At 45.7% G+C, this 22,658-nt stretch overlaps 3 protein-coding genes across 4 annotated transcripts in view; all 3 read right to left on the bottom strand.

Moving 5' to 3' along the window:
• LOC138792194 (olfactory receptor 51E1-like) overlaps positions 1-217 on the bottom strand; it is a 52,535-nt gene extending 52,318 nt beyond the window's left edge. Inside the window, exon 1 of the mRNA XM_069969325.1 lies at positions 165-217. The gene's annotated coding sequence lies outside the window, so the exon portion shown is untranslated. The remainder of the gene's footprint in view (positions 1-164) is intronic.
• Positions 218-1,465: 1,248 nt separating this feature from the next.
• LOC138792195 (olfactory receptor 51G2-like) lies at positions 1,466-7,690 on the bottom strand. Of its 2 annotated transcripts, none has more exons than XM_069969329.1 (2): positions 7,579-7,690; positions 1,466-2,608 (listed from the first exon to the last, which is right to left on the bottom strand). In XM_069969329.1, the coding sequence occupies exon 2, from the start codon at positions 2,546-2,548 to the stop codon at positions 1,604-1,606; it is 945 nt and encodes a 314-aa protein (XP_069825430.1). In that variant the 5' UTR covers positions 2,549-2,608; positions 7,579-7,690; the 3' UTR covers positions 1,466-1,603. The 2 variants fall into 2 exon arrangements, with proteins under 2 accessions (XP_069825430.1, XP_069825431.1); XM_069969330.1 differs by lacking the exon at positions 7,579-7,690 and adding an exon at positions 5,688-5,767.
• Positions 7,691-14,389: 6,699 nt separating this feature from the next.
• On the bottom strand, positions 14,390-22,644 carry LOC138793336 (olfactory receptor 51G2-like). The gene is made up of 2 exons (XM_069971863.1): positions 22,513-22,644; positions 14,390-15,340 (listed from the first exon to the last, which is right to left on the bottom strand). Exons 1-2 carry the CDS (start codon positions 22,642-22,644, stop codon positions 14,390-14,392), a joined length of 1,083 nt encoding a protein of 360 aa, XP_069827964.1.
• Positions 22,645-22,658: the final 14 nt, after the last annotated feature.

The raw sequence follows: 22,658 nt of genomic DNA, 5'->3' as shown, positions 1-22,658 counted from the left end.
AAGTATTTTGGTACTCGCTCTTCTCTAATTATGTCACTTCTAAATCTAACTACGTTATGTAAGATGTTCCTTTAAGTGTATCCATCAAATAAAATAAAATAATACATGTAGACTTGGGCAGTGTCTGTGATCGTCCCAGCAGTTATCCCCATTCCTTTGCTTACCTTATCGGCAGTTTCCCTAAACTCCGCGGGCGTGTACAGGAAGTGATGACAACTGCCCTCACAGCCTGCCAAGTAAGGGCAGTAGAGGAGGAAGTGATGTCATCTGCCCTCACAGCCTGCCAAGGAAGGGCAGTAGAGGAGGAAGTGATGTCATCTGCCCTCACAGCCTACCAAGTAAGGGCAGTAGAGGAGGAAATTATGTCATCTGTCCTCACAGCCTGCCAAGTAGGGGCGGTAGAGGAATTCAGTAAGGAACGCTCCAGAAGAGAGACAGTAACTCCAACACACATGGTAAAGTTTTTATATCACTCCCATAATATTTTATTAGCATGTCATTATATAACTGTATATCAGTTGCCTAGCACATTATAAAAAATCATCCTTCATGATCTAATTCTGCCTCAGTGAAGCAAATAAAAATCTAAAACAATAAAACAGAAGCCGTATCCCCAGAAATATACCATAACCAGGAATGTACCATAAAGCCTGGCATAACTACTACTCCCATAATAACAATAAATATCGGGCATGATAGAAGTTGTAGTTTACATATAGATAGATAGGTATAGATTTACATAAAGATATTACTCAGTTCTGCATTTTATTGTGTTTCCTATCTACAACACTACAGCTGCTGTGGCATCATGGGAATAATACATGTGCTGTGTAAAAGTCACATGTTCACTCATCCCTGTAATAAAACAGAAACTTTGCCAACTTGTCTCTTTTAACACAAGACGATTCCTACACACCTGACATGGACACACTCACCATGCGAGAAGGACAAGCACATAGCAAGCAGTCGCTGACTGCTTTATAATGGTATTATACCTACGCCATGTCTGGGACTGCTGGGACTGAACAGGTCGCTTCCGGTGTTTGGTCTCTTTTTCTTAAAAAGAGAAAAGACGAGGAGGGAGCATAGACTGCAGTTTGAGAAAAAGGGAGACCCCTAGTGACCATACGTTTAAGGTTGATTTAAACATAGAAAACATAAAAACGATGATTATAGCTCTGGAGTCCGCTTCTTGTCTTTAATTTTCTTCCCGGCCACAAGCGTAGGCATATTCTTCCCTAGGCTGATCACAATCCTGCAGTGTGACGTTATTTCCAAGATCCAACACCATATGACTCCCGCTGGTGCCTGCACTGGAGACTTCTTTGGCTGTGCCGAGTCTACAGAGACTTTAAGTCAGTACCTTATATACAGTGACTCTCATAGAAATGCATGGAAGACAAGGACTTTCAGCCCCTTCAAATGCACTATAGACTCCAAACAGTCATTAAAGCACCAGTGGGACCTGAACGCCAAGAACTCGAAAGTAGTGCTTTATCATGGGAAAACGAAAGCTTGGGTATGTAGATGTCTATGCTTTTCACGTAACCACCATATATATTAGAAGTTGGGCAAGATGTCTTCTGGATTACAGCGGGTCATTTTATTGCCACTTCACGACTAAGAAGCGGAAGGTTCTAAAGAAGCTCTCACGTATCTGACGACTCCTGATGCTGTAAATTATTGGGTTTAGTATTTGTGGAACAAATATGTACGAATTGGCAACAAAGTCTATAAAAACTGGAGATGCGTGGATATCAAACCTGTGGATTATCGATAGCGTTACCATTGGGGTGTAGAAAAGGCAGACGGCACAGAGATGTGACACACACGTGTTAAATAACTTGTACTGCTCCCGCTTGGAGGTGACCTGGAGGACGGATGTGATGATCAAGACGTAGAAGACCACAATAAAGATCAAGTCTACAGTGGCGGTGCAGAGAATGACAGCAAGGCCAAATATGATGTTAAAGGTATTGGTGCCATCACACGCCAACTTCATCACGTCTTGGTGCAAACAGTATGAGTGGGACAGGACGTTCCCCTTACAGTATGGAAGGAATGGAAGACTGCTTACTGCTGGTAGAAGTGATGTCCCTCGGATGATTGAAACCAGGATGATCTTGGCCACCAGTGTGTTGGTAAGAATGGCTGTGTACCTTAGAGGATGACAGATGGCAACAAAACGGTCATAGGCCATGGCTGCCAAGATTGAAGACTCTGTGATGGATAATAAGTGGATGAAGAACATCTGTAGAAGACACACCTGAGAGAGAATGTTATGGTGATGAAACAAGAAGATACTGAGCACCGAGGGGCTTGTGAGCAGTGAGAAGGAGATGTCAATGACGGCCAGTGTGGACAAAAATAGGAACATTGGCTGACGGAGCTTGTAGTCACAATAGATCACGTGGAGGACGAGACCATTCCCGGTGAAGGAGACAAAGAACATGAAACAGATAACAATGGAGATCCAATCATAGATGTCCTCCTGTCTCGACAACCCCATGAGAAGGAAAGTGGTGGGAAAACAGCTGCTATTTAGCATGGTGGTCTGCAGGCAGTGTCAGGAAACACTGACTTCCATGTTCAGGCTTCTGGATGTAGTCTTTAAAGCCAAAGGAAAGAAGAGATTAGAAAAGGTTAGAAAATGTTCACTGATGGGCAGAAGGTTGTTCCAATATGGTGAATTGTATATTCAGTAACTCAGTGTATAATATATGGAGAAGTTAGTAAAGGGTCAGGCAGGAAGATGAGCGGACGGCAAGCGATGGACTTTATACTCACAGAAAAGATGATCAGCCGATGAAAAAGCGCATATCTTTACCTATAAGATGGGGCAGTAACGGGACGGCTCAGCCAATTATTACCCAGTGTAAAAGGCCTTTTAGTATTTTTTTTTTCCTACGTCTCCTCTATTAATAATTGCTCACTTCGACTGTGCTCTAGTTGTCCTCTCATCCCACAACCTCCGCTTGTGACCATATTCTCTCACACCTCCTCCAGACTCCCCTCCTCCTCTTGCACCACCACTTGCTTTAAGGATTCTATTCCCTCACACTTCCACCAGGCTCCTTTCCTCCTCTTGCCCCACCACCTGCTTTAGTGTACCTATTCCCTCACACCTCCTGCAGGCTCCTCCCCTCTTCTTGCCCCACCACCTGCCCTAATGATTCTATTCCCTCACACCTCCTGCAGGCTCCTCCCATCCTCTTGCCCCACCACCTGCTTTAGTGTCCCTATTCCCTCACACTTCCTCCAGGCTCCTCTCGCCTCACCACCTGCTTTAGTAACCCTATTCCCTCACACTTCCTCCAGTTGCTCTCTTCTCCTGTTACTACTTACAGTACATAGTCTCTACCTTTCTTTCCCTCAGCTTTCAAACCTTCTACCCTTCTGTCCCCTTGCCATATTACTGTTAAAACCATCTCAGGACCCGACCTGTGCAGCCAACTATCGACCTGTCTCTAATCCCACTTCTCTCTACACTCCTAAGACATCTGGTCTATTCCAGACTAATCCAATATCTGATAACTTTCTCCTTTGCTGCATTGTTCGTGTGGCCATTAATAATCACTGCTATCAGCCACTCATCTCCATCCGATAACGATAAATTTTACTGTCGTACAAAAGATCAGATTGACCGAAGAGCGGGCATTTGCTGATCTCTGTCACTGTTATGGAGCCCAATTATTGGCTGAATACGTGTTCCTAGGAATGCTGGTTGTGATACTTGGTCCGTGTAAAGGTGCACTTACTGTCTGGCTTCCACACTCTCCTCTCTACAGAAACTGCCCTAACTAAAGTCTCTAATGATCTCCTCACTGCCCGATCTAAGGACGACCGGTCTCAGCTAACACTCCTGGATCTCTATGCAGTGTTTGATACTAGAACACCAGCTCCCCCTCCCTGGGCTCCGCTCTGTCTGTCTTTCCTGGTTTTACTCCTACCTCATTGTGTAGCGTTTTATTTGCCACACTCCAAGCACTTACACCTGTGCATACAGTCACCTCTCCCTACACTCCAAGCATGTACACCTGTACCTACAGTCACCTCTCCCTACACACCAAGCACTTACACCTGTACATACAGTCACCTCTCCCCTACACTCCAAGCACTTACACCTGTACATACAGTCACCTCACCCTACACTCCAAGCACTTACACCTGTACATAGTTACCTCTCCCTACACTCCAAGCACTTACACCTGTACATAGTTACCTCTCCCTACACTCCAAGCACTTACACCTGTACATAGTTACCTCTCCCTACACTCCAAGCACTTACACCTGTGCATACAGTCACCTCTCCCTACAATCCAAGCACTTACACCTGCGCATACAGTCACCTCTCCCTACACTCCAAACACTTACACCTGTGCATACAGTCACCTCTCCCTACACTCCAAGCATGTACACCTGTACCTACAGTCACCTCTCCCCTACACTCCAAGCACTTACACCTGTACATAGTTACCTCTCCCTACACTCCAAGCACTTACACCTGTACATACAGTCACCTCTCCCTACACTCCAAGCACTTACACCTGTACATAGTTACCTCTCCCTACACTCCAAGCACTTACACCTGTACATAGTTACCTCTCCCTACACTCCAAGCACTTACACCTGTACATAGTTACCTCTCCCTACACTCCAAGCACTTACACCTGTACATAGTTACCTCTCCCTACACTCCAAGCACTTACACCTGCGCATACAGTCACCTCTCCCTACACTCCAAACACTTACACCTGTGCATACAGTCACCTCTCCCTACACTCCAAGCACTTACACCTGTACATAGTTACCTCTCCCTACACTCCAAACACTTACACCTGTACATAGTTACCTCTCCCTACACTCCAAGCATGTACACCTGTACCTACAGTCACCTCTCCCCTACACTCCAAGCACTTACACCTGTACATAGTTACCTCTCCCTACACTCCAAGCACTTACACCTGTGCATACAGTCACCTCTCCCTACAATCCAAGCACTTACACCTGCGCATACAGTCACCTCTCCCTACACTCCAAACACTTACACCTGTGCATACAGTCACCTCTCCCTACACTCCAAGCATGTACACCTGTACCTACAGTCACCTCTCCCCTACACTCCAAGCACTTACACCTGTACATAGTTACCTCTCCCTACACTCCAAGCACTTACACCTGTACATACAGTCACCTCTCCCTACACTCCAAGCACTTACACCTGTACATAGTTACCTCTCCCTACACTCCAAGCACTTACACCTATACATACAGTCACCTCTCCCTACACTCCAAGCATGTACACCTGTATATACAGTCACCTCTCCCTACACTCCCAGCACTTACACCTGTACATACAGTCACCTCTCCCTACAATCCAAGCACTTACACCTGTACATACAGTCACCTCTTCCTACACTTCAAGCCTTCAGAAATGTGGCAGATTTTGGAGATATATAACTAAACATATTATCCCCTTCTTCTATTTGTCCACACTCACCACACTCACCACATAGTGCACACTCACCACACTCACCACATAGTGCACACTCACCACACTCACCACATAGTGCACACTCACCACATAGTGCACACTCCTCACACTCACCACATAGTGCACACTCCTCACACTCACCACATAGTGCACACTCCTCACACTCACCACATAGTGCACACACCTCACTCACCACAGCAGCGCAGAGGATTCAGCAGGAGATGAGAAGCAGTGATGAGGCCGGAGCTCAGGGTCATGTCTTGTAGATTTCCTGTAGAGACTGCAGAGAGTGATCAGATCTGAGGAGGATTTATAGTCCGGGGAAATCCTCAGAGTCCTGGACTGTATGGAATTATATGTGCGGATCTGGAAAAGAAAACTCCCCAAAGAAAATCCCCGACCTCTTCATTATTTCCTGATATCTCACAGAAGGACGATTTAGTTTTTTTCTTCTTACTTAAAATAAGAATCAGAAACTATAATCTACCCTGACCCTAAAGTGTAACAGTATATTCCATGTTGGTGCTGTATCAGCGCCGTTGTCCCGTATACTCAGCGTCATTGTCCCGTATACTCAGCACCATTGTCCTGTATACTCAGCGTCATTGTCCCGTATACTCAGCTCAATTGTCTTGTATACTCAGCTCAATTGTTCTGTGTATTCAGCGCCATTGTCCTTTATACTCTTTGCCATTGTCCCGTATACTCAGCGCCATTGTCCTGTATACTCAGCTCAATTGTTCCTTGTATTTAGCGCCATTGTCCCGTATACTCGGCTCCATTGTTCTGTATACTTGGCGCAATTGTCTCGTGTATTCACCTCCATTGTTCCGTATACTCGGCGCCATTGTCCTGTATACTCGGCGTAATTGTCTCGTGTATTCACCTCCATTGTTCCGTATACTCGGCGCCATTGTCCTGTATACTTGGCGCAATTGTCTCGTGTATTCACCTCCATTGTTCCGTATACTCGGCGCCATTGTCCTGTATACTCGGCGTAATTGTCTCGTGTATTCACCTCCATTGTTCCGTATACTCAGCGCTCTATAACCCTATTCACATCAGGTTTTCTGCATTCGTTTGTGGTCAGTTTTCTGTACAGAATCGCCAGTTAGACTTCACCGTATCTGAAGCTGCCATTGGCTCTGATAGTACACCTGCTATATCTGTGCCTGTTCAGACCTCAGCCCGGTCCTCTGCCCGTAACATATGACTGAGACGGCTCTTGTGGCCACAATTCAGTGTCTGAATTATTTCCTTTGCACCAGTCTGAACTGGTTTGCGCACCTGCTGAGTGGTCAGTGACAGGTATCACCACACACACTGCGTATTGCCTCACAAGTACAAAAGCACAGAACAAAGATACAGACAGGAAACGTACAGGAGATAAACTCAAGACACAAGGAGCTGGTGAAGCCAGACAGGAGCTAAGACTGTCACAGGCGCAGCCGAGCTATCCAAGGAGGATGGAGTGAAGAGACCCCACTCCTGCAGTCTCTGGCAGGACGTCTCCCTGGGTGTGGTCGCAAGCCTGAACAATTAAGCTCCTATTAGGGTGCGTGCACACTACGGAATTCCCGTGTATGACCCGCGGGGGATTCCGTAGCTCATACCCACACGTGGCGGCATGTATCTCCGCCCGTGCCATTGACACTATTCTATGCACGGGCGGATTCCGCCGAAAGAATTGACATGTCACTTCTTGCGGTGGAATGCGGAATCTGCCCGTGCATAGAATAGTGTCAATGGCACGGCGGAGATGATTGATCATTGCTATATACGTCGTTAAAAGATAAACGACAGCAATGAGCAGCCGACATCGTTTATGTCGGCTGATCGTTGCCTTCTATTACACAAGGCGAGTATCTTCCATAACGGCCGTTAATCGTTTTGTGTAATAGGGCCTTTAAGCAGTGCAGAGCATTGCTCCTTGCAGACTGCAAGCTGCCCGGGCGGGTGAGTTCTGATGTGTGGATGGCTTTAAAACATGTCACCTATCTACCCAACTAATACTTAAAGGGGTACTCCACTAAAAAACATTCACCCACACGTCTCTTCCTTTCCCCAGCATGTACATCACTCACATAGGGAGGCTTCATCTCCTCTGCTGCTTTCAGCCACTTTTCTGCTCTCCGCTGCCCAGGAAGTTCTGTAGTTGCTGTTTTTCCTATTACTGTTGATTCCTATTATCTCCCCTCTTGTGTCCCCTCTTATCTCTAGCTGCCCCCATTTTGTGTCCCCTCTTATCAGTAGCTGCCGCCATTTTGTGTCCCCTATTATCTCTAGCTGCCGCCATTTTGTGTCAGCCGGTCAGTGTGCAGCCATTATGTGTCAGCCTGTCAGTGTGCAGCCATTTTGTGTCAGCCTGTCAGTGTGTGGCCATTTTGTGTCAGCCTGTCAGTGTGCAGCCATTTTGTGTCAGCCTGTCAGTGTGCAGCCATTATGTGTCAGCCTGTCAGTGTGGAGCCATTATGTGTCAGCCTGTCAGTGTGCAGCCATTATGTGTCAGCCTGTCAGTGTGCGGACATTTTGTGTCAGCCTGTCATTGTGCGGCCATTTTGTGTCAGCCTGTCATTGTGCGGCCATTTTGTGTCAGCCTGTCAGTGTGCAGTCATGTTGTGTCAGCCTGTCAGTGTGCGGCCATTTTGTGTCAGGCTGTCAGTGTGCGGCCATTTTGTGTCAGGCTGTCAGTGTGCAGCCATTTTGTGTCAGCCTGTCAGTGTGCGGCCATTTTGTGTCAGCCTGTCAGTGTGCGGCCATGTTGTGTCAGCCTGTCAGTGTGCAGCCATTTTGTGTCAGCCTGTCAGTGTGCGGCCATTTTGTGTAATCCTGTCAGTGTGCGGCCATTTTGTGTAATCCTGTCAGTGTGCGGCCATTTTGTGTCAGCCTGTCAGTGTGCAGCCATTATGTGTCAGCCTGTCAGTGTGCAGTCATGTTGTGTCAGCCTGTCAGTGTGCGGCCATTTTGTGTCAGCCTGTCAGTGTGCAGCCATTTTGTGTCAGCCTGTCAGTGTGCGGCCATTTTGTGTAATCCTGTCAGTGTGCAGTCACTGCTCTGGGCTGGGTATCCTCTGTCCTGGCCTGTAAACCATCCCCCTTCCTCATGGCTAATTTGCATCAGTTGTCCTGTCACTTCTGATTGGCCTGTTAGTCACATGGTGCTTGCTGGCCAATAAGCAGGCAGGCTGGGATACTGATCACATGACCATGCTGAGGGAATCTCTCCTATATGGATGTCAGTAATGGCCTCACACAGGCAGGTCCTGTACTCTCCTATATGGGATTACCTCACATCTATCTGTCTATTACTGACTGATATATACAACTCTGCTACCTGGGAAAGCTGGGTGCTTGTATGTGTGACTGAGGGGCAGAAGTGTATATGTTATTCCTGCACAGAGGGGGAGGTATACAGAGATATACAGAGATAGCAGGAGAGACAGAGAAGGGGGGAGATATACAGAGATAGCAGGAGAGACAGAGAAGGGGGATATACAGAGATAGCAGGAGAGACAGAGAAGGGGGAGATATACAGAGATAGCAGGAGAGACAGAGAAGGGGGAGAGATATACAGAGATAGCAGGAGAGACAGAGAAGGGGGAGAGATATACAGAGATAGCAGGAGAGACAGAGAAGGGATAGATATACAGATATAGCAGGAGAGACAGAGAAGCGGGGAGATATACAGAGATAGCAGGAGAGACAGAGAAGGGAGATATACAGAGATAGCAGGAGAGACAGAGAAGGGGGAGATATACAGAGATGGCAGGAGAGACAGAGAGGGGGGAGATATACAGAGATAGCAGGAGAGACAGAGAAGGGGGAGATATACATAGATGGCAGGAGAGACAGAAGGGGGAGATATACAGAGATAGCAGGAGAGACAGAGAAGGGGGAGATATACAGAGATAGCAGGAGAGACAGAGAAGGGGGGAGATATACAGAGATGGCAGGAGAGACAGAGAAGGGGGAGATATACAGAGATAGCAGGAGAGACAGAGAAGGGGGAGAGATATACATAGATGGCAGGAGAGACAGAGAAGGGGGAGATATACAGAGATAGCAGGAGAGACAGAGAAGGGGTAGATCCTACTATATCTATTATGCAATGATAAACACTACAGAGGGAGAAGAGTCTGGGAACATCCTAGCCTACGCTGGGAACCAGTCTAAAAAGTGAAGGGCAGTATCCTGATACACAAGAGGAACTAGCCTGGATAGGACAAAGCTACCAAAGGGTCTACGTCTCTGGGAAGGCTCAGAAGCTTAGCTTCACCCAGATAACCAAAGCTGGGGTTTGTATCATCCTATTAGGATGAGTCCCTTGACACTGTAGGGCAGAAGGTGGTCAGGCTGTAGTCTATACACAGGTCCAAAAAACATCTTTCAAGTATTCTCTCAAGTTCTGGCAGAGTATATTACTACATTGGGTTGGGACTCCCTTGACAAACTCCTCTCCTCTACGCTGTTTTACTCTACTTTCAACTCTTCAAGCACTGCTACAACTACCTCTACTCTACTTCTTCAAGTATCTCCTCAGCACAAACGAGTTCAAGCACTATAGTCCGTGTAAAGATTTATCTATTTGCTGCAAAAGTGTTTTGTACTGTACAAAAGCTGTTATATTTTTATATCACTGAGACTCAGTCATCCTTTCCTCCGCACCAGCACCTATACACACCAACCGCACCCCTGGGGATATTTTTCCCCTTTCTGTGGGTGACGGTACTGATAGTCTGGGTGGGTCTATTGCCACTCAGGACTACTGTGACAAGAACCCAAGGGACCCATCACAACCCGGCAGGTCACCGACCATTTCAGAGGAATACAGCCTGCCACAACACAAAGCAGGTATCAATATCACACCTGTGTGCTGGACTAGCACTGGCATCATGACATTTTCATCTCTGGCTGAGCAGTTTCAACCACCTGTTTTAACATCATCACGGTGGAGTACACCACAGTTCTGTAGTATGGGCTTCTGCCTGGGTGTTGTCCCAGGGAGTGGTTTTCTATTAATGGTAATCTGCCAGATACCGAGCAGCAGCAGCACTGACAGGGAGGAAGCCATTGGCTCCCTCCCTGTCAGTCACCTCTTACTGGCCGCATCGGTCACTAAAGGCCGCACTCCCCGTCTGGTGTCGGCGTCGTGTAACATTCCTGCGCCGGCGGGGAGAGCGGCCTCTAGTGACCGCTGCAGTGCGGCACAGGAGGAAGAGAAGAGGACGCGCAGGACTTAGGTGAGTATACGTGTTTTTTTTTTTTTTGTTTATGCTATATGGGGGGGGGGGAGCGCACATGGGGGGTATATACAGGGGGAGAGAGCACGGGGGGCTGTATACAGGGGGAGAGAGCACGGGGGGCTGTATACAGGGGGAGAGAGCACAGGGGGGGCTATATACAGGGAGAGAGAGTGCACAGGGGGGGCTATATACAGGGGGAGAGAGCACAGGGGGGGCTATATACACGGGGAGAGTGCACGGGGGGGCTATATACAGGGGGAGAGAGCCCAGGGGGGACTAAAGACAGGGGGGGCTATATACAGGGGGAGAGAGCACTGAGGGGCTATATACAGAGGGAGAGAGCACAGGGGGCTATGTACAGGGGGCCTGTATACTGGCAGAGAACAAAGGGGGCTATATACAGGGGGAGAGAACACAGGGGGGCTATATACAGGGGGAGAGAGCACAGGGGGGCTATATACAGGGGGAGAGAGCACAGGGGGGCTATATACAGGGGGAGAGAGCACAGGGGGGCTATATACAGGGGAGAGAGCACAGGGGGGCTATATACAGAGGGAGAAAGCACAGGGGGCTATATACAGGGGGAGAGAGCACAGGGGAGCTATATACAGGGGGAGAGCACAGGGGAGCTATATACAGGGGGAGAGAGCACAGGGGGGCTATATACTACAGGGGGAGAAAGCACAGGGGGGGCTATATACAGGGGGAGAGAGCACAGGGGGGCTATATACAGGGGAGAGAGCACAGGGGGGCTATATACAGGGGGAAAGAGCACAGGGGGGCTATATACAGGGGGGGCTATATACAGGGGGAGAGAGCACAGGGGAGCTATATACAGGGGGAAAGAGCACAGGGGGCTATATACAGGGGAGAGAGCACAGGGGGGCTATATACAGGGGGAGAGAGCACAGGGGGGGCTATATACAGGGGGAGAGAGCACAGGGGGGGCTATATACAGGGGGAGAGAGCACAGGGGAGCTATATACTACAGGGGAAGAGAGTACAGGGGGGGCTATATACAGGGGGAGAGAGCACAGGGGAGCTATATACTACAGGGGAAGAGAGTACAGGGGGGGCTATATACAGGGGGAGAGCGCACAGGGGGGGCTATATACAGGGGGAGAGAGCACATGGGGGGCTATATACTGGGAGAGAGCACAGGGGGGCTATATACTACAGGGGGAGAGTGCACAGGGGGACTATATACTACAGGGGGAGAGCGCACAGGGGCTATATACTACAGGGGGAGAGCGCACAGGGGGGCAATATACTACAGAGGGAGCTATATACTACTAATGCAGTCACCCCCTGTGTACCTAATTTTAAAGAGGACCAATCACCTAAAAATCACTATCCCTATTATCAAAGGAAATCTCTCCATAAGTCTATCTAAGAAGATACAGACTGCCTGTGCAGTCTGTATCTTATCCCTTTACCCAATTCTCTTGCTTGCTGAACGAAGGCCGGGCGCCGCCATCTTGATGACGTCACTTTGCGTTTCACCGCTGGAACGCAAGTGACGTATTCAAGATGGCGTCGCCCGGCCTTCCAGCACCGAACAAGAGGATCAGGTAAAGTATAAGCTACAGACTGTAAAGGCAGTCTATTTATGAAGATACAGATTGCCTTTGCAGTCTGTATCTTATACTTTACCTGTTCCTCTTGTTTGCTGCAGCAAGGCCGGCGCCGCCATCTTGATTACGTCGCTTGCGTTCCACCGCTGGAACGCAAGTGACGTATTCAAGATGGCGCCGCCCGGCATCAGACTGCAACGGACAAGAGGATCAGGTAAAGTATAAGATACAGACTGCAAAGGCAGTCTGTATCTTTATAAATAGACAAAATGAAGATACAGACTGCTGTTGCAGTCTGTATCTTATACTATACCTGTTCCTCTTGTTCAGCCCGGCCGCCGCCATCTTGATTACGCTACTTGCGTTCCACCACTGGAACGCAAATGACGTAATCAAGATGGCGGCGGCCGGCATTGCTGCCGCTGTGGATGACGGGAGCTTCCTGTCTCGAGCCGGCTCTTTTGAAAAGAGCCGGCGCGAGACAGTGAATTAAAAAGTGAATAAAACAAAAACGCGGCCGAAAAAATAAATAAAAGTATTTACAAATGTTAATTAAATAAATAATTACATTGAATTAGAAAATAAAAAATTTTTTAATTTCTTCCGTGATTGGTTCTCTTTAAAGGACTGGTGAGAGAGAAAAAATGCCAGTTTTCCCGCTAATAAGCAGCAATTCTGTATGTAAATAGTTTAACGTTTGTGAAAAGTAACAAAACACGTTTCCTACTGATGTTCAGCTCGGACCTTCACCTGACAATAGACCCCGGTAAGTGGCCCCTCACTAAAAGTTGTTGAGTACCCCTGCCCTAGACGACCCTGGATTTATGGGTATGCCCTGAGTTCCTCATGTGCTATGGAGCAGAGTAAGCTTCATAGCAGTTGGTCCTCATCGTTAATGACTGGCTGCACCGATTGCACTGCAGCCTGTCATTAACCCCATAAACTGTGAGATCGCAGCTTTCAAGTCTAAGCAGCTCCTGTTATTTACCTCTGCGGTGTGACTGCAGGGGTGCCAATCGATGTGCCGGACCGCCAGAGGTCTCTTACCTTCCTCCGTGCGGTCTGATCGGTGCTGTGCTCATTGAGTCTGCCACAGGCAGGTTCAATCGGCAGAGTGCCTATAACACTGATCAATCATATGCCTATGGCCACAGGCAGGCTCAATGAGCAGAGCGCCGATAACACTGATCAATGCTATGCCTATGACGAAATAGCAAAAAAGGATTTTATAAAAAACAAACAAACATTGGAGAATCTGTGTAAACCTGCATATAGCTGTGTTTTGACTGACCTATAGAATATTGTTACGATGTCACTTTTACCGTATAGTGCATTACGTAGACACGGGAACCCCACAAAAGTTATAATATTGCATTCTTTTTTCCATTTTCACCTATTTTTATTTTCATAAATTATATTTTTGGGGTTTCTGTCAAAGTATGCCTATTCCTGAAAAAAAACATGGCCCTATAGATAGAAAAATTAAAGTGCTAGAACTCTTAGAAGGGGAGGAGGAACAAACGAAAAGGCAAAAATGAAAATTGGCGCGGTCCTTTGGGTCATTTTTGGCCGGGTCTTCAAGGGGTTAAAATTAAGTAGTTCAAAGTGTAATTGAAAATAGGAAAGTCTGCCACCACATGCCTGATGCCATTGGATCTATCATCATTATGGCCATGTACCACCATGTTTACTGATCCATTAGATAATCCAGAGTGCTTGTGGGAAAATGCTACATTGACGAATGAGACAAAAGTGGGACTTTTCAACAAGGATGCAAAATACCATGGAGGAAAAGGATGACTGTCTCTTAACAAAATCTTATCAGAGCTGTAGGGCATAGCTGAGGTGGCATCATGATTCGGAGAATCAGATCACATTTTATTAGTAGTCAATGTAGAAATCTAAGGTGGAATCCCAGGTCCTTGAGTGACACTAATATGACTAAAGCTCTGTCCTGAACGGCAAATCTGCCCTCTTAACCCTTACACATGGCCCCAAATACAATAGAAGTTATCTGTGCTGATCACTATGGAAGTCTTCAGGACTTTTGATGGTCATTCATTTTGGGCTTTGTATCCTTTACCCGGTGATCTTCCCTAGATGGAAGGCTCTGCAGAAGCTCTCTTGTATTTGTCGACTCTTGATGCTGTAAATTATTGGGTTGAGCATTGGTGGAATAAACAGGTATGTATTGGCCATAAATTTTATGAAAACTGGAGGCACCTGTATCATAAATCTGTGCACTATAGATAGTGTCACTATCGGGATGTAGAACATGCAGACGGCACAGAGATGTGACACACACGTGTGAAATAGTTTATGCTGCTGCAGCTTGGAGGTGACCTGGAGGACAGATCTGATGATCAAGATGTAGGAGATTGTGATAAGGATCAAGTCTACAGTGACTGTGCAGAGAATTACCACAAGGCCATATATGATGTTAAAGGTATTGGTGCCATCACACGCCAACTTCATCACATCTTGGTGCAAACAGTATGAGTGGGACAGGACGTTCCCCTTACAGTATGGAAGGAACACAAGACTACTCACTGGTGGTATATGAATTAGTGTCCCTCGGAAGACTGAAACTAGGATGATCTTGCCCACCACTGAGTTAGTAAGAATGGCTGTGTACCTTAGAGGATGACAGATGGCAATGAAACGATCAAAGGCCATGGCTACCAAGATGGAGGACTCAGTGATTGACAGTGAGTGGATGAAGAACATCTGTAGAAGACATGCCTGAGACTGAATGTTGTGGTGATGGAACAAGAAGATACTGAGCACCGAGGGGCTTGTGAACAGTGAGAAGAGGATGTCAGTGACGGCCAGCGTGGACAGAAACAGGAACATCGGCTGGCGGAGCTTGTAGTCCCAATAGATCACATGGAGGATGAGACCGTTCCCGGTGATGGAGACAAAGAACATGAAACACATAGGAATGGAGATCCAACCATAGATGTCCTCTTGTCCCGACAACCCCATGAGGTAGAAAGTGGTGGGAATACGGCTGCTGTTCAGCATGGTGATCTGCAGGTAATGTCAGGAGACGAGGCCCTAATGGATGGAAGTAATAGGCGTTATGTTATATATAACAGAACATTATCAGCCTCATCAGTTTCGCCATGCTCAAGATAACTCCACAGGAAATGGAAACTTAAATTAACAATCTCTGAAGTTGATTAAATATTTATATAAAAGTTTAATATTTGAGCTAAAGAGGTACTTGCCACCATCCTTAGTGAAGTGCAAGAATGCAACAAGTCTCTTATTGATCTTACAAACCAGATGGGGGTGGTGTCAGCAGATATTCCTTTGATAAGGGATGATTGCAATAAAATACGAGAAAGAGTTTGACTATTGCAAGAATCAGTTCCTCGTGTAGAAGAGATGGTGGGTAAACTACAGGAGCGGGCTGAAATAAATGGTAGAGGAGTTAGCTCACTTCAATCAAAAATCAATGATATGGAAGATCGAACTAGAAGGAATAATGAGTTTTGCCAAAAATGGATTATAGATTCCTTCAGTACACAAGCCCTTACCCCCCTCTTTACAGTGGAAAGAGCACATAGGGTGCCATTTAAGTCCCCACCCCCGGGCCCCCCCTAAAACTATGTTGTTAAAAATTCTTTGTTCAGGGCATAGAGATAATATTCTCCGGCTAGCTGGACACAAAGAGCAGCTCCTGTTCAATGGGTCAAGAATCGCTTTCTACTCGGATTTTTCAAGAGGGACTCAGCAGAGATGTCTTTTAGGGATGTGAAGAGAAGGTTGTCAAAAGCTAATGTCCCGTTTTCTGTTTTATTTCCAGCAAAACTGAGAATAGTGCATAACAACATAACACATCTATTTGTAGATGTTCAGGAGGCGGTCACATGGCTGGATTCAGTAGGGCTTTGAGGGAGCTCTGTCAGTAGTCATAATGTTAATAATTTATATCATGTTGCTGTAAAATGGTGGGTGGGGGTTGAAGGGAGGGGGAGGATTGAGTAGACGAAGCACAGAGTCTGGCAGTGTTTAGTCAGGCAGGAAGGGGGTGGGTCCTGGATGGCGGTGCAGGTTTTTTTTTTGTTCCTTTTTGTTTTGTCTGTTTTCTTCTTTTCTGTTAAATTATGCCACCATTTAACTTGTTTTTCTGGAATGTTCGGGGCATGAGTGATCGGATAAAGCGGGTTGCCGTCTTCGATGTCTTGACCCGCTGCCTACCAGCCATCGTATGTCTCCTTGAGACACATTGCACAGAGGAGGTAGCGGTTCGACTACATAGCAGATGGACAGGGTGGGAATTCCACTCCTTTTACACTAGCTACTCATCAGGGGTCTCCATCTTAATCTATAGACAGATCCCTTTTCAGCTATTGCAGAAAAGAATTGATGCAAAAGGAAGGTTTCTTTTTTTGTACCGTAAAATTTATGATAGGGAAATAATATTAGCAGCAGTCTATGTGTGAGGCAAATATTGTGCTTATTTAAAGAAAAATAAAGATCCCCTTAGAGTAGAATCATACCGTCCGATCTCTGTCCTCAACACTGACTGTAAAATTATAGCTAAAGTGTTGGCACAGAGACTATCAAGGGTAGTAGAAAAGGTAGTGGGGGGAGAGCAGACCGGCTTTATCCCTGGCAGACTGATATATGACAACCTTTCCAGAGCATTTGGGAACTTGCAGGTGAGATGTGATCTTCCCCGCTCCATCTAGTCATTAGACGCTGCAAAAGCCTTTAACAGGGTGGAGTCGGGTTTCTTATGGAAGGTAATGGAGGTATTAAACTTCGATCAAGATTTCATCGGATGGATGAGGCTGCTTTACTCTTCCCCTACTGCCAGAGTAGTGGTTAATGATGTTCTGACTCCAAGCTTCAAGTTAAGTAGAGGCACCTGCCAAGGGTGTCCTCTATCTCCTTTATTATTTGCAATCTATATTGAGCCCCTGGATTAGAAGATTAGAAGGGAGGAGAAGATAATTGGTTTTGGGATGGATGGTAGAAACGACAAAATTCTTCTTTATGCGAATGACATGATTATGTTTATTGCAGACCCCAGTAGGACGCTTCCGATAGTCATGAACACTATTAATGAGTTTGGTCAGCTATCTGGGCATAGAATAAATTGGGAGAAATCCTCTTTCTTACCAGTTGACCCCCTTCCCTCCCCCTTAGTGACTGGTGTTATGGTGTTGGAAATCCATCAGACATTAGACTACTTGGGGACTAAAGTGAGTATAAGGGTGGAGGATTATTGTAAAAATAATATTCTGCCCTTACTAGGGAAAATTGAGAAGAAAACTGAGGTGTGGTTAAAACTCCCCCTCTCCATGGCAGATCGATTAGCAATAGTGAAGATGATAATCCTCCCCCAGGTACTATTTTTTTTTTTTTTTTCGCAGCCCCAATCTGGATTCAGGATAGATGGTTTAAAAGGTTACTTGACCTGGTAAATAGGTTAATATGGGGGAGGAGAAAAGTGAAGATTAAATACCAGCTAGTGGTGCAGAGAGAGAGGGAAGGGGGACTGAGCATGGCAGACTTGAGGCTATATTTCTTAGCAATGAAGTTACAAGACTTGATGCGGGGAGTCCTTACTCCTACAGTTGGATATATATATTTCAAGATGCCGTGTCGAAGGAAAGGATTTTTGAAAATTTAGAAGGAGGCCAGCTGAAAGGGGATAAGTTTGCTTTTTTTCTCTTCGCTAAATTGTACACTAAGACATGGAAAGCGGTGAAGCATATATGTGGGATTAAAAATAGTTTGGAGTTCACCCCAATTTGGGGAAATGCAAAATTGCACAAATTTAATAAGATGAGTGAATTATGGAAGCGTAAAACTTTAAAAAAATATCTTTTTTGGAACACGAAGTGGAACCACTACATCGGGTACAATACAGATGGGTAAAATAGGAGGAGAAATTGGGCACTATACAGAATGAAGAATGGGAATTGGTTACGCATAATATGAAAATGCTCTGTAAATGTTTTGCACCATTTAATCCAATTTAAGTTTTTCTATGGGTTATATTATTCCCCCAGTTTATTATATGATGCAGGAATAAGACAGAACTCTAACTGCTCCAGATGTGATCTGGAAAGAGCAGATATGTTTCATCTGGTGTGGGAATGTGTTGTTATTAAGGTTTTTTGGGATGGAATCATGGAACGCATCAAATATAGACTGAGAAGGGAATTGACAGTATCCCTGTTTGAAATCCTATTGGGGGGACCTGCGGAAGATTCAGAGACAGGCTCTCTTCTGAATAGACTATTTATGACCGCCAAAGTTGTAATCCATAGACACTGGTGTAGTGAGAAAGCTCCGCAGATAGCTGAATGGGAGTCGCAGGTCGCAAGAATCATGAAATATGAACAGAGTTTAGCAAAACAATCCGCTAAGAAATTGAACTGATATAATTCATTCTGATAACAAAAAGGTCCTGAGCTTGGGGTGAGGAGCAGAGATCTAGGACAGAGGTGGATGATAATACCCAGTTATATAATGTCCACTGTGTGCTCGCTCCACTGTTCTATCCTGATGTGTCCTATTGTGTATAATAAGTAATAAGCAAACATGTTCGTATAGGTTCATATGAACATGCCGCTAATTGTTTGGCGATCACGAACAATTTGTTCGATGATTGGAATGGTTACAATGATCATTTACGAACACATTTAAACATGCGAAAGTTTATCTCGCGATGTACGCCAATCTGAAAGAGCCAATGAAGGTGTATTGTACGTATTGTAGTAGCCATTATTGGCAAGCGTCATCTGTGGAAAAAAACTTAAGAACCCAGCAGTGCTTCTCAGGGATAATTTATATATACACACTACCGTTCAAAAGTTTGGGGTCACCCAAACAATTTTGTGTTTTCCATGAAAAGTCACACTTATTCACCACCATACATTGTGAAATGAAAATATAACATTGTTTTTACATCACTCTTTGCTTCCGTCCCAGAATCCTCCTTTTGCGGCAATTCCAGCATTGCACACCTTTGGCATTCTAGCTATTAATCTGTTGGGGTAAGCTGGAGAAATTGCCCCCCACGCTTCTAGAAGCAGCTCCCACAAGTTGGATTGGTTGGATGGGCACTTCTGGCGTACCATACGGTCAAGCTGCTCCCACAACAGCTCAATGGGGTTCAGATCTGGTGACTGCGCTGGCCACTCCATTACCTATGATAGAATACCAGCTGCTGCTTCTGCTGTAAATAGTTCTTGCACAATTTGGAGGTGTTTAGGGTCATTGTCCTGTTGTAGGATGAAATTGGCTCCAACCAAGCGCTGCCCACTGGGTATGGCATGGCGTCTGGGCAAAATGGAGTGATAGCCTTCCTTATTCAGAATCCCTTTTACCCTGTACAAATCTCCCACCTTACCAGCACCAACCCCAGACCATCACATTACCTCCACCATGTATAACAGATGGCGTCAGGCATTCTTCCAGCATCTTTTCATTTCTTCTGCGTCTCACAAACCTTCTTCTTTGTGATCCAAACACCTCAAACTTGGATTCATCCGTCCACAACACTTTTTTCCAGTCTTCCTCTGTCCAATCTCTGTGTTCTTTTGCCCATCTTAATCTTTTTCTTTTATTGGCCAGTCTCAGATATGGCTTTTTCTTTGCCACTCTGCCCTGAAGCCCAAAATCCTGCAGCCGCCTCTTCACTGTAGATGGTGACACTGGGGTTTTGCGGGTACTATGTAATGAAGATGCCAGTTGGGGACCTGTGAGGCGTCTGTTTCTCAAACTAGAGACTCTAATGTGCTTATCTTTTTGCTTAGTTGTGCAACGCGGCCTCCCACTTCTTTTTCTACTCTGGTTAGAGCCTGTTTGTGCTGTCCTCTGAAGGGAGTAGTACACACCGTTGTAGGAAATCTTCAATTTCTTAGCAATTTCTCGCATGGAATAGCCTTCATTTCTAAGAACAAGAATAGACTGTTGAGTTTCAGATGAAAGTTCTCTTTTTCTGGCTATTTTGAGCGTTTAATTGACCCCACAAATGTGATGCTCCAGAAACACAATCTGCTCAAAGGAAGGTCAGTTTTGTAGCTTCTGTAACGAGCTAGACTGTTTTCAGATGTGTGAACATGATTGCACAAGGGTTTTCTAATCATCAATTAGCCTTCTGAGCCAATGAGCAAACACATTGTACCATTAGAAGACTGGAGTGATAGTTGCTGGAAATGGGCCTCTATACACCTATGTAGATATTGCACCAAAAACCAGACATTTGCAGCTAGAATAGTCATTTACCACATTAGCAATGTATAGAGGGGATTTGTGTAAAGTTAGGACTAGTTTAAAGTTATCTTTATTGAAAAGTACAGTGCTTTTCCTTCAAAAATAAGGACATTTCAATGTGACCCAAAACTTTTGAACGGTAGTGTATATATATCTCATTGATCGTCCTGTCCAACTCTGCCTTGTGCCAGTGACTGCAGAGTGTAATATACGCAGTAGTATATAAGTCATTGTGTATATACGCACGGGTGAATAAAAGATACAGTAATGCCATGTTATTGCTTTGCTGTTATGTATTTTATGCTTCGCACCTGATCTGTATGCATGTGCATAATGTTTATCCTCCTCACACTCACCACATAGTGCACACTCCTCACACTCACCACATAGTGCACACTCCTCACACTCACCACACAGTGCACACTCCTCACACTCACCACAGCAGCGCAGAGGATTCAGCAGGAGATGAGAAGCAGTGATGAGGCCGGAGCTCAGGGTCATGTCTTGTAGATTTCCTGTAGAGACTGCAGAGAGTGATCAGATCTGAGGAGGATTTATAGTCCGGGGAAATCCTCCGAGTCCTGGACTGTATGGAATTATTTTCTCTTATGTATGAGACCGAAAATGAGAGAAGTGCATACTCCCAAATCACCTCATTACCTGAAATCACATAGAGCGACTACTAGTGTGAAAATTTACCTCAAGTGTCAGTGTGTCACTATCCTGTACCCCAAGTGTCAGTGTGTCACTATCCTGTACCCCAAGTGTCAGCATGTCATTATCCTGTACGGCAAGTGTCACTATTTTGTACCTCAAGTGTCATTATCCTGTACCCCAAGTGTCAGCGGGTCACTATCCTGTACCCCAAGTGTCATTATCCTGTACCCCAAGTGTCAGCGTGTCATTATCCTGTACCCCAAGTATCATTATCCTGTACCCCAAGTGGCAGCGTGTCTCTATCCTGTACCCCAAGTGTCACTATCCTGTACCCCAAGTGTCAGCATATCAGTATCCTGTATCCCAAGTGTACTAGTAAATGAAGTCACTTACAGAAATATTAGAAATCCCATAGACGATCACTTTCAAGGAGGTTGTTTAAAATGTCAGGGACCATTTGAAGGCCAAAAGGGGTCAACAGAAACAAGGGCTATATAGGGGGTCAGTGGTGTGAGGGGCTAGGATATGTAGCTTAGCTGGGTAGGTTATGCACCCCCAAGCTGGAGATACCTGCGATATAGTGCTGAGACTGAGCTGCAGTCTTGTATCAGGGAATGGCACATGGTCACTTATGGTCTACAGGTCAATAACATTGGTATTGTGAGTAAAGGCCCTTTTACTCGGGCTGATTATTGGCAATCAGTGTTGCTAGAAGCAATCAGATAAAAGTGATGTCTAGCTTGGTACTCGATCGAGTATTAGGGTACTAGATGGTACTCATTACTCGGACGAGCATCTCCGATACTCGAGAAAATGGCATCATCCTTCTCCTGTAAGTTTGGCCGCAATTTCTCAACCAATCAACATGCAGGAGACTCTTTGGTACATCCGTAGGACCCATACATGTCGATAGCAGCGATTGGTTGGCCAGATCAGATGACCCTGCCATATAAAAATCTCGGCCGCCAAGGCTCGCCTCACATGTATGCTGGAAGAGAATAGGGACAGAGCTGCTGCTGGTCAGGGAGAGCGTTAGGGAGAGAATTAGCGTTCCAGTAGTTACATAGTTACATAGTTAATACGGTTGAAAAAAGACACATGCCCATCAAGTTCAACCAAGGAGGGGATGGATACAGGGAAGGGGTGATAGGTTCTATACATATTCATTTATATTTTTTTGGTCTAAGAACTTGTCTCTCCTGTTTTGAAGCCCTCTACTGTTCTTGCTGTGACCAGATCCTGTGGTGACTGTTCCACAGATTCACAGTTCTCATACATATTCATATTCATCACAGTTCTCATACATATACATATTCATTTATATTATTTTGGTCTAAGAACTTGTCTAGGCCGGTTTTGAAGCCCTCTACTGTTCTTGCTGTGACCAGATCCTGTGGTGACTGTTCCACAGATTCACAGTTCTCATACATATTCATATTCATCACAGTTC

The sequence above is a fragment of the Dendropsophus ebraccatus genome, chromosome 5 (genome assembly GCF_027789765.1).
Source record: "Dendropsophus ebraccatus isolate aDenEbr1 chromosome 5, aDenEbr1.pat, whole genome shotgun sequence".
NCBI lineage: Eukaryota > Metazoa > Chordata > Amphibia > Anura > Hylidae > Dendropsophus > Dendropsophus ebraccatus.
This window is presented reverse-complemented; position numbering and strand designations above follow the sequence as displayed.